The sequence below is a fragment of the Medicago truncatula genome, chromosome 6 (genome assembly GCF_003473485.1).
Source record: "Medicago truncatula cultivar Jemalong A17 chromosome 6, MtrunA17r5.0-ANR, whole genome shotgun sequence".
In the NCBI taxonomy this organism is placed as follows: domain Eukaryota; kingdom Viridiplantae; phylum Streptophyta; class Magnoliopsida; order Fabales; family Fabaceae; genus Medicago; species Medicago truncatula.
Genome location: NC_053047.1, coordinates 10,179,499 through 10,196,570, shown reverse-complemented (window position 1 = coordinate 10,196,570; position 17,072 = coordinate 10,179,499). Strand labels below are relative to the sequence as shown.

Sequence of the window (17,072 nt, the reverse complement as noted above, 5' to 3'; positions counted from 1 at the left end):
CTTAATAACATGGTTTATAAAAATTATTTAGTAATTTTTTTAATTTAAAAGTAAAATTATTACATTCAATATCAAATTTATTATTTTCTTCAATTCTCACAATAAAAATCTTAAAACTCACGTTAAAACAGATTGGCAACACATGTTTTCCATTCATGGTTCTAAGACACTTTCACTAAATTAACTCTTTTATTATTTTTTATCTATTTCCACTAAATTAACTCTAATGAGCTTTATTCCTTTGATTATTTACTAATATATATAGAACTTCCAATGACACTTGCCAATTGTCAAATAGAAAGCACCATTCCATGACAAAAGGCCCATGGTTTTCAACATTTGATATATTTTATCTCTTCCAAATATATCAAAAATATATATCATAATAAGAACTCATCTTTCTCCCAAACTTCTCTAGCATTTCATCTCCAAAATGCTCATTCTCTCTTCATGAATATTACTTTTTATTTTTCACTTTTACAACTCTTACTCAAAATATCAATGAACCTCTTTCATTTTGACACAATCTACTCAATTTATTAAAGATCACAACCACAAAAAAGAGAGAGAAAAAAAACATTTGAAAGTTTCCCTTTTAAGTAAGTTTTTGAAAGTTGAAAAGGGCTTATAAATTGAGTGGTGACATAGAAGATTTGGTGTTAACATATGAAGGAAGATATTGGAGGTATATCTATGAAAATGGAGGGTAGTTTAGTAGAAAAAAATGAAGAAAGAGTTAGAAATGTTGAAAAAGTTGGTTATATGAAAAGGGTCATTGTCAAAAAGAGGAAACCTTATCATAGTAACAAGGTTAAGAAGCCAATGTCTAATAAGGCACTTCAGAAATTATTTGTCTCATGCAAGGAAACATTCAAAGGACCTAACACTGTCCCTTCACCACAAAATGTTCACAAACTATGTCACATTCTTGGTATGATCAATTTCTTTTGAATTTTTTTATAAGTTTTAAATTGAGTGTTTAATTGGGTTACAAAAATGTGCAAGTTGATTTGTTGTTAGATTTTGTGTCCAATTATATGTTAGTTTACAGATTTTTGTGTCATGTCTTTGAAATTCGTGATTATCTTCATTTGCATGTTGTGAATGTGAATTGTTTAATGTATATAAATATACTCTCTTAAATCATATTTATATTATAAGCAAAACACAACTTTTTTGGTTCATTGAATATCTGATATATTTGATTTATAAATGATACTAAATATATTAGTTATTCAGTGAACCCAAACAATTGTTTTTTTCTTATAAATATAACAGGATGAAGAAGTTACAAAGTAGTAAGCTACCAATCAATTTGTTATCTTAAGATGAAATGTGAGTGTGTTTGTCCTTTCAAATTGTTGGTAAGATGTTACTTCTATTTTAGCTTTTGCACTTCATCAAGGGTTCATTTCATTTTCTTTACATCAAGCTGTTTATTTATTTATAATTTGCTTGGTTAATGCATAATTTATTATAGTTAAGTTGAGTATTTGACTGATTGATACGTTCTTTCTCTAGTTCCCATTTAAAAATTAAAATAACATATGTTTCAAATCTCTAACACAAGATAGTCACCTTTTATCTTTCACAAGATATTCCTTTTAAATTATTATTTGTCAGACTTATCACTCGGCCGAACTCTGAATTATCATGGTCTCTTTTCTTTGAAGCTCGATGGTTAAAAAACAAACCACAAGTATTGTTCTTAATTATATTTTTTTTAATAACCAGACAACATGAAGCCAGAAGATGTTGGACTAAGTAAAGATTTGCAGTTCTTCAAACCTGAAAGCATTTTCAGAGAGAATCCAAGGGTCACATATACAACCATATACAAATGTGATAATTTTTCAGTAAGTCTTGCAATCTCTTATTTTAATCGTTTGTCACCAATGCAATTACTAGCTAGAATATATATGTAATTAATTTAAGTGTATTTTTTTGTACATGCAGCTATGTATTTTTTTCCTACCTTCAAAAGGAGTCATTCCTCTTCATAACCACCCAGGAATGACTGTTTTCAGTAAGCTTTTGTTGGGACAAATGCACATTAAGTCTTATGATTGGGTTGATCCTGATGTCTCTCACAATTTGTTGAAGCAACCATCTCAATGTATGTATTCAAATATTATTCATATCACCAAATTAAATTAATCTCAATTCATGGGATGAGGTGTTTTAGTAGTATATCTATAAAACATTCTTTGTAACACTTGCCCATGGTTTAAATTATGATAGCGGTTATGCTGCAAACCTTTATATTACAGTAAAATGTAGGCAAGTTTGACCGATGCAGCCTCACTTGAGGTTGCGATGTCGTTGCAAAAACCTTTGAAAAAGTTATACTGCAGCCACAATTGCGGTTGTGGACAAAATTTAAAACCCTTGACCGGTCTTATTATTGGGTAGAACGGACTTTCTAGTTTTCATGCAATTTTGTAGTCGTTGATTTAGACTATCAAATCAAGATTGAACATCTCAAGTTTTGACTTTGTATTTTTAGACTTGATTGCTGAAATTTAGAACATGGACCGTCTGATCTTGATTCGAAATTCAGACGAGGTAACCGCACCAAATGTGTGAATCCCAAACAACAAGAAAGTTGGATCCATAAATTAAAATTCATCTCCAACTTTACATTTTAAACTTTATTACTGAAATTCAGTTCGTCTAATATTTGCCTAGAACATTTAGATCACATGATTGTATCGAATGTGTGATTTCTTAACAACAAAGAATACACATCCTATTTGGTGGGCCCAACTTTTTATTTAGTCAGACATACATAAATTTCACCCAATAATAAATAACAAGTACAAAGTACGTTGATAGCATTTCTCACAACGTTTATAGTTAATAGAAATTTAATCTTGTACACATGGTATTTTTTGCAGTGAGGTTGGCAAAGTTAAAAGCAAATAAAGTGTTCACATCACCATGTGACACTTCAGTGTTGTATCCAAAAACTGGAGGCAATATCCATGAATTCACAGCCATAACTCCATGTGCTGTTCTTGATGTCATTGGACCTCCTTATTCCAAAGATGATGGCAGAGATTGTTCTTACTATAGAGATCACCTTTACACTGCTTTTCCTAGTAAGCAACACTTTATTTTTAGACCGTTATACATATATAGTTTATGGATTTGCAACTTGCAAGATTGATAAAATGCTTAATGTTCATGTAATATGATAGGGCCCACTAAAAGTGAGTTAAACAACTCTACATTAAAACATAGGAGTGAAGTGAACCCACCTGGGGTTGACCTAGTGGTTGGTTTGAGATTTTGGAGTTTGCTCTTCCAGAGGTCTTAGGTTCGATTTCTTCTAGTGTCAATTTCGGTGGGCTAAGTCCATACAGAGCTTGCTCTGGCTTTAAACGGGGCCCTCACAAGTGGACGGTGGGATTGGTCCTCTCGGATTAGTCGATTCTTGGATCGGATACCGAGTTTTAAAAAAAAAAAACATAGAAGTGAAAATAAAAAATGAACACTTTTGTATAGTATTATTTTTATGGTTAAATATGTTTTTACTCCGGATAAAATCATAAGTCTTCAAGTTTAATCATGATAAAATTTTAATGAAAATTTTATTCCTTCATCAGTTTGTATAAATAGTCTCTATTTTGAATTTTTTTAGGAATAATTTTGTAATTTGACATCCTTAAAGAGTATCCCAGATGCACTTATTAACGATATCATTTTATTTTTATTATTGAGTCTCTTACAATCAATGATTTCAAATATTGCAGATGGAGAAATTGCTGAGTTGAAAGAAGAAAATGAAAGTTATGGATGGTTGGAAGAAATAGAGATGCCAGAAAACTCTCAAATGGATGGGATTGAATATTTGGGTCCTCCAATTATAGAGACTTCCCTATAAGATGTATTCCATAGCACACACACTTAGGTCTCTTTAATTACTATGCACAATACAAACATATAAACACATTGCATTTGTTGGTTTCTTTTCTCTAATGTTTAGAAGTTTAATAATCATATAATAATATGCGCACAGTATACACATGTTTTATACAAACGTCTAATTATATTTCATCATCTTATTAAAATATATAAATATGTTTCAAGAAGTAATATTAGTAGTATAATTTGAGTGTTGCACTTAAATAATGTTGCACCATATGACGCACAGACACAGGCATCAAATACGATATTGAGAAGTAGACATCGGTAATAATTTTAAAAAATAAATTATTTTAACGTAATCACATGTCTGTGTTAGACATCGGACACACATTTAGTCAAAGATATCGGTGCTACATATAGGTTACACCACTCAAATTTATTTAATTGTTTTGCAAAAGAAAAGATATGTCATTAATGATAAATTATGTTCATTAGTACAAAGTACGCATTAAAAAAAACACAAAGTATGCCAAGTGAGCAAAAACGTTTACAAATTATACTAGTTGAGCCTAATTCATAGAGATCAAGTTTATCTTGTATCGGTTATATCAGAAAACTTTTTTTTGTTAGAAATTTACGTTGTTAAGGTGAATAAATGGGTTCTTTGGAGTTCGAACACGGATCACATATTGTATAATATCTCTGTCAATTGAGCTAAGTTAACATAGATTTATATTTAAAAACTTTTAATGAATATGTAATTATTTGATTTATTTTTTTGAAGGAGTAATTATTTGATTTATTGAAATGCATCAAAATTAACATTACATGCGTTAATAAAAGCAGCGCACTCCGTGAGCTTAGTTCAATTGACAGTGACATTGCATAATTTATGTAGAGGTCGGGGTTCGAACCCTGGACACCCCACTCCTCCATATTTAAATGTGTGAGCTTCAACCATTAGACAAAAAAAAAAACAGCGTACTTACACCGTTAATTTTGTCGTGCCTCAATAATATCTGAAATAATTTTGGATTTACTAAAAATTTTAGCAAGAGAATTTATATGAAATAAGTTTTCAGTTCAATTGCAAAATTTTAAAAAATGTATTTGATTTTTTTGAATGGTAAAAAAATTACTTATAAGTATAACACAATAAAGCTATAAAACATGTTTTCTTTTGCTGATTGATGTATTAATTGCGGCTGTTGTGCTTGTGATACTTTAAAATTTTCTAAGGAAAAGAAAAACTGTGGGCTTGAGTGTTTGTGATACTTTAAAATTTTCTATGGTTTGATTCAAAGGTCAAGAGTGTAAGTTAAAGTTGTGTAAACTTGACCAAGAATTTGGAAACCTTTCATGTGGGAAACCTTAATTTTCTGAAGTAATGATCAAAGATTCTAGAACAGAAAACATAGAAGAAATGATATATTCATTTTTCTTATGATCTATATCATAAAAATATCCACTTTAATCATGGTGATCACCTTCATTTTCATTTGTATTAGTGTTGGGATAAAAAAAAAATAATAATAACATTTTCCTATATTATATATTATATATTCATTCAAGTTTAGAGTCCGAGCAATTTGTGACCATAGAATTTTGGCCTAATATTTTTTAAAACGATTGAGCCCCTTAACCTTTTGACATATACATTTTTTAACTAAATAACTTTTGTAACAAAGAAAATATTGGTGCCAAAAAAATATGGAACCATGTCCAATTTCACACCATAAACATGCTCATAGCTGTCACTAGTATATGCAAACTCTTCAACACAAGTCAGATTTTGAGTGAAGTGGGTGAAAATTTTAATAGAATGGAATGTGTACCTTTCTTCTAGTGCATAGATTCTTTCAAAGGTAGAGTTTGAGGAGAAATTAACGAGAAAACAGTTGAGGTTGTTGAGGAATTTCTATTGTGATCGGCCTTTGATATTTTCATGATTTGGTGATCAATTGTTGAGGGTTAACACTCGACTATCTTGTTGTTGGTTTTTGAATTTTCAAATTATTGTATTTTGAATTTTTCATCTTTTTCAATTCACACCACACCACACTAGTTATACCAAATACAGAACTTGGTGTTTAGTCTTTTAACTCTCAATTTGCACACTTGTTCCAACAATTGACAATACGTTTGTTACATGTACCCTAGTAGGAGTCTACAATGGAATTGACCTAAACCCACTTCAAAATAGTAACGAATCGTGAAAGGTGATTGCTCAATAGACCCTTGAATTACTAAAATATTCGCGAAAACAAGCTTCATGAGTTAAGATCCGGTCGACATTTTAAGCTAAAAAATACCCATAGAAAGTTGCGACCCAATGGGATGAGCGAATTCGAGGGGCCTATTCAGTAACCATCATCGTAAAACAAACATCGGGAGGTGATCGTTCAATAGGTCCCTTGAATTGCTAAAAAATTTGCAAAAACAAAGCATTGGAAGTTAAGACCCGAACAACATTTTAGGCTAAAAAATGGTCATCGGGAACTACGACCAAATGAAATGAGCAATTCTGAGGGACCTATTGAGCAACATCATTGCAAAACATTTCACAATCTGGGCTGGGAGAAAAAGAAAAAACTAATAATCCTTAAAGAAAACTAAGAATCTATAACAAAATTAAATTAGATTATATTCTGATTCTGTTAAACCATGCTTTTGGAGTACATTTTCGGGACCACCTGAAAAGTAAAGTATTGTTCCCTTTGTATGACTTTATCTAAAAAAGAATATATTAACGATTAAAGAGCAACGGCTTCAACAATTATGATGGTATGAGGTTATAAAAGTTCCTTGGAAAATTATTCTCTTATGAAAACAAAAGGTAAAAAAGAGAAAAAAGCAATGAAAGCAAGTGAGTTTCCACTTCCACCTTTCATATCATCCATATCTTTCTCTTATTTTATTTATTATCTTAGGAGAGAGTTCTAAGTTTTAAGGATAATTTAGTTTCTTCACGTTTATTTTAAGGGTGACTTTTATAAGTATGAAACACAAGTTAATAATTTAAATTAAACATAATTTTTTATAGAGAACTTCTACGGTACACTCACAAAATGAGGTGTATCGATACTCTTTCTTCTTAATTTTATAAATTAACGATCATTTTTTATGAAATAAATAACTATTTATCAATATTTATATTTTATAAAATATCATTTCATAAGAAAAAACATCAATTCATTGTTTATCAGAATCATAGTAATTTTTTTACATATTATCGTAAAATATAATCAATATTCTCAATTATGAGTGATAAAAATTAAAAAAAAAAAAATTTATTTCGTTAACACTTTTGATGAATAAGATTTAGTTATTATAAATATAAATGATAGAAAATAATATTTTCCTTCAAAAAGCAACTCATTTAACCGTTAATTTAAAGAGTGAGTGTACTGATACACTCAAATATATTGAGTGTACCATAGAATTTGCCTTTTTTATAAGTATGAAACAAAATTTGAGGCCTTAGAAAAATGGGGCCTAAGGCAATTGAGCATTAAAAATTGCTATTTAGACACCTATAGTTTGCTCACAAGCACCTTAAATTAGGGGTGTTCAAAACCGAACCAATCCAACCCGAAATCACAAAACACGCATTTGATTCGGATGTATTCGAATCATTTTTTTACTCAACCGCATGGTTTGATTCGGATTGCGGTTTTGATTTTACCAACCGAACCAAACCAAACTGCAATGTAAGAAAAACACTAATTAAATATATATCATCTAGATCAATACTCATAGAAATTCAATGAAAACTTTAATAAAATAAAATATTTTTTCTCTTGTTAAGTTTCTTCTTTGCTTTTCTATAAAAAAAATGTATTTATGTGCTACTTGAACTCTTAGAGAATGATTAAAATTTTAGTCTTTAATATTTCTTATTAAATAAGAATACATTTTGTCCAAGTTTTAATTTGGTCTACGTTGTTAGGAACATTGTTGGATGAAAATAAAATTGTAATGTATGAAATTTAAAACATTGTTGAAAATAAGTTGTGTTTTAGCTTTTTAATTTGATTTTAACGTTGGAAAAAAAATATTGTTTAAAAAAATTGCACCAACTGATCCAATCCAAACCGCATTGGTTTGGTTCGGATTTTATTTTAAAAGTTAACCGAACCAAACCAAACCGCATACTTATTTATCTTGCGGTTCAGATGACTTTGAGCCTCAAAATCGAACCAAACTGCATCGCGAACACCCCTACCTAAAACTACCGAAAATACTTCCAACAACAGTTAATTACCGTTCGTTTAGAACGGGAGTTAATTTCTGTTCGCTTGTGAGTTAACTACAATTCACATGCAAAGACAATTAACTTGTTCACAAGTGAACATTAATTAACTGTCGTTAGTTTGAGGTGTCTGTGAGCAAACTATAGATGCCTAAATAGCCATTTTCTTGAGCTTTAAGCCCCTACGATTTGTTTGTGTTCATGATTGGTCTAATAGATATTTTTTTAATAAAATTATCTAATAAATATCTTAGCCTAGAGGGACACATTTTTTAGAATAGAAAGTCATGATATGGTGGATAATTTAGTTTAATTTTATAAAGTTGGAGCCTAAATAAAAATAGGCTAAGAACAAACAAGTCTATACATGCCATGATTCTTCAACAAATAAAATTTTGGTCCATTATAGACCAACTTTTAATAACTATTTAGACCAAGAAAAAAAAAAAGAGTTGTTATTTTATCATATATCAATGGTGAAGGATATTTAGACCACACTAATATCCATCATTCAATTAACAACAAAAATTTAATTATGAGTAAATATGGTTTCTCATTATATGATTATGAGTAAAATAAGTGTACTCTTTTTAGCATATGGTGTCTGTCCTAACAAAAGAAAGGGTCCAAAAGAAGGGGACATGCAAAAAAGGGAAGTAAGATAATAAAGCCAATGCCTACCTGTCCATGAAAGTGAAAGCTTAAGTCACAGGGTTATCACTTTTAAAGCCATCTTTAACAAACATCACCTCAAAATTATTAACAAAAAATAATATAAAATAATGATTTAATTTGTCTACACTGACGATGTAAAACTTTTCTACACATGCATTCAATCAAATCAAGATATGTAGATATTTCTGGAGATATTTTAGAAACTAACTTATAAAAGTAGCACTATAGTATGATTTGATTGGATGCATGTGTAAAAGTTTTACATTGTCAATGCATGTAAATTAATCTCAAAATAATACAAAACATACATTCAATCAAATTATTAACCACATACATTCAATCAAATCAAGTTATGTACATATTTTTGTAGATATTTTAGGAACTAACATATAAAAGTGTCATTGTAGTGCGATTTAATTGGATGCATCCGTAAAAGTTTTACACCGTCAGTGCATGGAAATTAATCTCATAAAGTAATACAAAACATGTTTAATGTTTCAACTTTCAACAAAATCTATTTAGACTCCACATGATGACATGTTAGAGAATTCATATTCATAATGAAAGAATAAAGTGTAGTCATCTTCTCTTCAAGAATCTTTCTTTTTCTTTTCATTGTGAAGTAATTACTATGGCTTCTTCCCTTTAAGACCTTTCAAAGCAAAAGTGAAGAAAAATGGTTGAAACATGCTTTGTACATTCATTCATTTATTTAGCAGCTAGTGACAATAATGAAGTGTAGGCTTGTGAACTAGTCCTTTTGATGTTGTGAGTGAATTTTGGTCCTTTCATTTGTGTTTTCATTTTCAATCCTTGTCATCAACTTGTCTTGATGTGTGCATAGAAAAAGCTGACACATGAGAAAAATGGTCTATATGAGGAAACTTTGTTGATGATGAGTTTCTGAATATTTTGTGGCTACAAGTTCTGAAGGTATTTGAAGTTCTATTGTTTTCTTATGGTTATACATGTTTGTTTGTTCTTCAAATTTTGAATTCTAATTAAACACTTCTTCACTCATATAAAGCTTTTTTTTATGTTGAGTTATATCATATCAAAACCTTTCTTAAGTGCTTCTACTTTCTGTGATTTTCTCATGAAAATAATGAATTTCTTTGAACCTTGAAATGATGTAGCTATGAATGAACTTAAAATATTAAGTTCATTCACATTATGGATCATGGTTCAAAATTTCGATTGAGGCCACAGTTGCAATTTTGCGGCAAAATGTGATCAATGTAGCTGCAATTGCAGTTCCGGAGACCTCTAAAACCTTTACATTGTGGCCGCAGTTGCAGATTGCAATTTAGAACTATGCTATGGATTTTAATACATCTTCATTCATTTCTTCAAATATATTTTTTCGACTTTTTTGTGGATGATTAAATTTTCACTCCTTGAAATTTCAGGACTAATGGAGAAACAAGCATCAATGTTTGACAAGACTATGATCTAAAGCTTTTGACATTTTAGTAAACTCTTTTCATATATTGTCTGTTTCATGCTTTAACATACCAATGGAAAATAAGCTCCATCCAAAAGTGATTCTGGTTTTACTTACAATTTTCCTTTCAACTTCTCACTCAACTGAACTTCAATCCTCTCACACTCACACTCTTTTGCGAATCAAACGCCTATTAAACTTTCCTTCGGTTTTAAGCAGTTGGAATTCCAACACTGATTTTTGCAACACAGATTCAAAAGCTTCTCAAACTGTTGTATGCTATGGAGAAGCCATAACTCAGCTACACATAGTTGGTGAAACAACAAAACCTCAACAAATTCTTCCAAAAAACTTCTCAATAGATTCATTTTTCACAACACTTTTGAGAATTCCAAGTCTAAAAGTCCTCACACTAGTTTCCTTAGGCTTGTGGGGTCCACTTCCTGGAAAAATTGGTAGTTTATCATCTTTGGAAATAGTTAACATGAGTTCAAATTTTCTTTATGGTAAAATCCCTCAAGAGCTTCCATTGTTATCAAATCTTCAAGCACTCATTCTTGATAACAATATGTTTGAAGGACATTTACCTGATTGGTTGGATTCTTTTCCGTCGTTAACCGTTTTGAATTTGAAACAAAATCTATTCAACGGTTCACTTCCTGATTCGTTGAGTAGCTTAACGAATATGAGAGTTCTTTCGCTTTCTCGTAACCGTTTTACCGGATCGGTACCGGATTTAAGCCGTTTGATTAATCTTCAAGTGTTGGAATTGGATGATAATGGTTTTGGACCAAACTTTCCTAGAATTGGTAACAAGTTGGTTACTTGTGTTCTAAGAAACAACAAGTTTAGGTCTAGTTTACCTGATAATATGAGTTCTTATTATCAACTTGAGAGATTCGACATCTCGGAAAACGCGTTTGTTGGACCATTTCAGTTAGAATTGTTTTCACTTCCAACAATCACTTATCTCAACATTTCAAGTAACAAATTATCAGGAATGCTTTTCGAGAATCTTTCTTGCAATTCTGTACTAGAAGCTGTTGATTTGTCTTCAAATCTTTTGACTGGAAAATTGCCAAAGTGCTTAGTGTCACATTCCAATGATAGGACTGTTTTGTATGGCGGAAATTGTCTAGAGGAGACAAAACAAAATCAACATGAACAAGCTTTTTGTCACACTGAAGCAATAGCTGTTGGAATAGTAGCTGAGAGAAAGAAGCGTAAAGGAGTATCTAAAACAGTTCTTTCTTTGGCGATAGTAGGTGGAATTTTTGGAGGACTTGCACTTTTTGCATTGATTTTTACTATTATGATTAGAAGAGGAAATGGTAAAAGCATGATGATGAATTCTCAGACAAAATTAATATCAGAAAATGCAGCTTCCGGATACACTTCTAAGTTAATCTCCGATGCAAGTAAGTAGCTTTCTCGCTTTGAAATGATTCTTTTGTTTTTATGTATTTTGATAATATTAGTCGCGCGTGCTGCAACGTCTTGGCAATAATTTCTTGCAGAAGAATTAAATTTGATTAAGAATTTTCTTTGCATTCTTTCATGTTAAAGATATATGCTAATGATTTGTTTGCCTTCTACTTAAGGGTATGTACCTAAAACAATGAAGTTTGGAACTGTTGGACTTCCACCTTATAGAGCTTTTTCACTGGAAGAGATTATGGAAGCTACTAATAACTTTGATACCACTTCTTTTATGGGTGAAGGTTCTCAAGGACAGGTATACCACTTATCAACTAGAATTTAAATTTGACTCAACTTGTTGGATACAACTCATAGTTACCGATAAGTGGACAGGTCGGTTAAGAGGTAAGTAATCTTGTAAACTGGACCATATTTAAACACAGGTCGTAATTTGTAAACTCTAAGCTTGAATAATAGAAAGGCTCTGTAGCCACACAACAGTCCGAGAGATAGGCCCAATTGGCCGAATTCCGTGTTCAAATCTAGTGTGTTCTTTGTTTACATTTTTCACATATGTTTTCTTTTGAACCGGGGTTGAGGTTCTAACAAAACTTGGTGCTCAAATCTCGTATATTCTTTGTTTGCATTTTTTCGTATACATTTTCTTTTAAACCGAGGTTGACGTTGTAACACAACTCAACCCTACAAAACTAGTTTGTATACTCAACACACTTCATGCACGCTCATGACTAAACATCTAGAGTGTGATCGAGTCATGACAGGTGGTCCTATAGGTCTTGGATAAGATTTCACACCTTAGGTTTTGAGTTGGGATTAATTCATGATACGAAAATGGCTTGTTAAGTGAGAAACACCTATTCTATGTAAAGTTCTTTTTTTGTCGTATCACATCCGACATGGGACTCTCAACATTTTTCTTTCAATCATGATATTTAGTAAATGTACTCTTGCACACATGGTTTCTCATAATTTTGTTGTATGAAAGTACAAGTTGCTGGCATATAATGAATGTTATGTGAAATATGAAAGGGATTGGAAATTAATATACCATCTACCAATGAAGGACCACCAATAGGAACCAAAGATATTTGTGGATGTTATTGGACCATTTCCATATAAGAGAGGTACTAACTAACAAACTCAAAGACAGCTGGAGAAGTACAAAATAGGTGTTGCAGAATGTTATAAATTTAATGTGTCTGTTTAACTGAAAATGTTACCACCTATTTGGTTTCAGAAAACTTTTTTGTTTTCATTTCTTATCGTCACTTTTAATTAAATGTCACATTGTGTTCAGTCCATTGTGCATACGTCTCTGACTGCAGAGCAACTGCATTACCTTTCTATTAACTAAACTTAGGGTTTATAGATTACAACTTGTATTTAAATATTACGGTCCAGTTTACACTATTACTTGTGAAACCCTACCCCTCCACTTATTAGTACCGTACGAGTCATCCCGACAATCAGGAGAGTAATCTTTTCATGCAGCTATGATTCAACTACATTACAATTAACCTAAAGTTGTTATGAAAAATATCTTTACTCGATTTTCATCATTTTTTTTATACATTTGTTTCATATGTGCATCAATTTAAAAAAAATGTGTGTCTTACTTTTATGTTTCAGATGAATAGAGGACAACTAAAGGAGGGTTCACTAGTTGCCATTAGAAGTGTAAAATTGACCAAAAGCTGCAGGACTAGAGATTTCATGCAGCACATAGAAATGATATCAAAATTCAGGCATCAACATTTAGTCAGTGTTCTTGGACATTGCTTTGAACATTATTTAGATGATTCAAATGTCAGAAGAATCTTTATTGTCTTTGAGTATGTACCAAATGGCTCACTCAAGACATGGATCTCAGGTACTTCATCATAATTTATGTCACTTTTTGAGCTTATCGACTCGAATAAGCACTTACAAGTCTGTTTAAGAGAGTTTAGATAAATAACTTCTGAGAATCCATTATGAAAACTGATTATAAGTTATGCCTTATATGAAAACAATTTGCTATAAGCGCTTGATTAAGTTGTTCATCCAAACAAGGAGTAAATTTATATCTTAGTTAGGACTCATCAATACTCAATACCATTAAGCTTCTGATGAATCAAACATTTTACTTACCATGAATTTTGTAATGGAAGATTGAAACAATAATGCATATTCTGATATCTTCTATATGAACATGTTATGTGACAGATAGGCATTATAGAAAGTCTCTTACTTGGAATCAACGCATAGAAGCAGCGATTGGAGTGGCAAAGGGAATCCAATTTTTGCATACAGAGATTGTTCCTGGTGTATATTCAAACAATATCAAAATCACAGATGTTTTATTGGACCAAAACTTTGTTGCGAAAATCAGTGGTTATAACATGCCTTTGTTATCCAACATGGGAAAGGTATTAAGAAAATTACTATGAATTATTATTACTTTTATGCAGCCAGCCATCAATGTAGTCAATCATCTTGATCGTTGATAATGATCGGATGGTTGAAAATTTGAGTTTATAATGTAGATCGGCTGACTGCATGAATTATCGACTGCAATTAAATCGAGTCCATAAGAAGTTCGTTTTTTCAACGATAAGTTTGGTCTATTATTTCTCTCTTTGTTTATGATTGCAGGTTGGTCAAGGAAATCCTTCAAGTATATTCAAAAGTCCTAGCTTAAAACAAAAGTATGTGATAGCTTTTTAATCAAGTTTATGGAAAAGAGGACTCAGCATCATGTAGTTTTATATACTTTATGTCGAATATACGGATTACTGAAGTCAATATTATGTTGTTTTTGCAGTGTAAAAAGTGAAGACAAGTCTGATATATATGACTTTGGTGTGATCCTAATGGAACTCATTCTAGGAAGGACGATAAAGTTGAGAAATGTGGACACTTTGAAGGATCTGGTAATAGAAAGTGTTCTTTGATTAGAGTTAACTTTGTTATAATCTAGACTATTTCGATATAAATCAGTTGCTAATTTATGATTTCGCTTTCGTAAATATGATCATGATGCAGTTGCAATCAAGCATAACAGAAGATGATGAAGCTAGGAGGAGCATTATCGATCCATCGATACGTAATGCGTGTTTGGATCAATCATTGAAGACAATGATGGAAATTTGTGTGAGATGTTTAGTTAAAGAGGTAGAAGAAAGGCCTTCTATAGAAGATGTTTTATGGAATTTGCAGTTTGCTTCTCAAGTCCAAGATGCATGGAGAGGAGACTCTCTAAGTAGTGACGGCTCTCCCATCTCGCCTTTACCGTGTCGACGAGCAAACTTCCATTAGTATCGGTCTCGCAGTTGGAGTTGCAGTAGCACTCTTTCAAGTCCAAATGATAGTGAGACAAGTGTATGTTTGGGTTGACGGTTAACTTGGCAAAATCATGGTGATAATATGATTTTGTTGATACTTCAAACTATATAGTTTTTACCAAAATCATGGTAAAAAACTACAATTTTTCCAAATTTACCGTCAATCTAAACATACACTAAACCGAGTTTGAAAAGATTAGAAAAAGTTATGCTAGTTTTCTAAACATGCACATAGAGGTTTTCAATTTAATTGTGTTGATATATGTTTTACTATATGCTTAAGAGATTAATGTTAAGAGAATGTAAGTTTTGTAGTTCACAATATCAAAATAGTAAGCTCATGTAGTTACGCGCATGTTCACAAAAAAATGATTGTCCATAATTAAATACATACTTAAATATATTTTTATCGCTATAAAACTTAAATATATTTACTACATCACCCACAAATCAAAACTAAACTAGTAGGGCTTGACATGGATTTGAATCCAACTTTTTTTTTTATGGACTATATCTTCTGTATGAATTTTTTTTCTCACCCCACACTTTTCTAAGGCCCCTTCATATTTTAGAATCTTGACGTGTAAAAAAGGGGGTGTTTTTTAGAACCTTTTTCGGTTTCTAAAATTTGAACAAATGAGAGACCTTTGATAAGTGTTGGGAGTGCGAAAAGAAATTCACATCTCCCATAATCTAAACTTTTATGTACCCAATTTTTTTACCAAAAATAAACTGTTGGTAAAAACCAATCTCTTTGCGGTTGTTTTTTTATTTTACAAAAAAAAAGATGTTTTTTTTTTTTTTTTTTTTTAACATTTTAATGAGTTTTTAAAAGATTAATGAATATGGGAAAAAGCCCTTAAATATGACTAAAGTGATGATATATAAATGAGTGCATCATAAGGCAATCAGCTGGCAATATTCATTCTGGTATAGTGAAACTGTTGGCATGTACATAGTTTTGTTTAAGGGAATCTTCTCATGGTTTTTTGTAAAAGTTATAAGCGTTTTTTACCCTCCTAAAAGCTAAGGTTTTAAGAATCACTTCATGCTTTTTATAACAGTCAAGTATGCATTATACATGAGCACTCTTAACCCCTTCACGTTTCTTACATGATTCCTAAAGTTGTATTAGAGTTTCACGTTGCCTATGTAAATGAACAGTTAGATGTGTATATTTACTTAAACGTCCTCATTTTATGATTAACTTTTAGAAGTGAGATTCAAGTCTATTTGATATACTACACAAATCCGATTAAAGATGAAAATGTAGAAGTTAGACTCGCAACACACACTATGCGTGAATGAGTGTATTAAAGTTATATTGAAGTTCACGTTATCAAGGTTCATAGAGCTTTGGATGTATATGTAATTAGACACCCTCGTTTTATGAACTAACTTCTAAGAGTGAGATTTAAGTATGTTTAATATACTATCAAAATCCGATTAAAGATGATGAGAAGTTAGACTCACAATCCACACTAGGCTTGAATAAATGTATTGAAGTTATATTGAAGTTCACGTTATCAAGTTTCATAGAGCTTTATATGTATCTGTAATTAGACATCCTCATTTTATGAACTAACTTCTTAGAGTGAGATTCAAGTCTATTTGATATACTATTAAAATCCGATTAAAGATGACAATATAGAAGTTAGACTCACAACCCACACTAGACGTGAATGAATGTTAAAGTTATATAGAAGTTCACGTTATCAAGTTTCATAGAGCTTTGGATGTATATCTAATTAGACATCCTTGTTTTATGAACTTTTTTTTTTTTTGGGTCGCCGGAGTTTGAATCCCAGATTTTTCATATATTATGCATTGTCCAAACCAACTGAGCTAAGCTCACGAGGACAATTTATTTTATGAACTAACTTCTCAGAGTGAGATTCAAGTCTATTTAAGATACTATCAAAATCCAATTAAAGATGACAAAACAGAAGTTAGAATCACAACTCACACTAAACGTGAATGAATGTTAAAGTTATATTGAAGTTCACGTTATCAAGTTTTATAGAGCTTTAGATGTATATGTAATGAGACATCCTCATTTTATGTAATT

At 31.2% G+C, this 17,072-nt stretch overlaps 2 protein-coding genes across 2 annotated transcripts; both read left to right on the top strand.

Annotated features, from left to right (window-relative positions):
* Positions 1-286: 286 nt before the first annotated feature.
* Positions 287-4,059, top strand: LOC25495835 (plant cysteine oxidase 2). The gene is made up of 5 exons (XM_013596086.3): positions 287-931; positions 1,735-1,856; positions 1,957-2,116; positions 2,898-3,101; positions 3,756-4,059. The coding sequence occupies exons 1-5, from the start codon at positions 667-669 to the stop codon at positions 3,884-3,886; spliced, it is 882 nt and encodes a 293-aa protein (XP_013451540.2). The 5' UTR covers positions 287-666; the 3' UTR covers positions 3,887-4,059.
* A 5,203-nt stretch (positions 4,060-9,262) lies between these two features.
* LOC25495834 (probable inactive leucine-rich repeat receptor-like protein kinase At3g03770) lies at positions 9,263-15,373 on the top strand. Its single transcript, XM_013596085.3, has 8 exons — positions 9,263-9,730; positions 10,207-11,659; positions 11,843-11,976; positions 13,311-13,551; positions 13,887-14,089; positions 14,316-14,368; positions 14,485-14,593; positions 14,706-15,373. Exons 2-8 carry the CDS (start codon positions 10,315-10,317, stop codon positions 14,976-14,978), a joined length of 2,358 nt encoding a protein of 785 aa, XP_013451539.1. The 5' UTR covers positions 9,263-9,730; positions 10,207-10,314; the 3' UTR covers positions 14,979-15,373.
* The last annotated feature ends 1,699 nt before the right edge of the window (positions 15,374-17,072 follow it).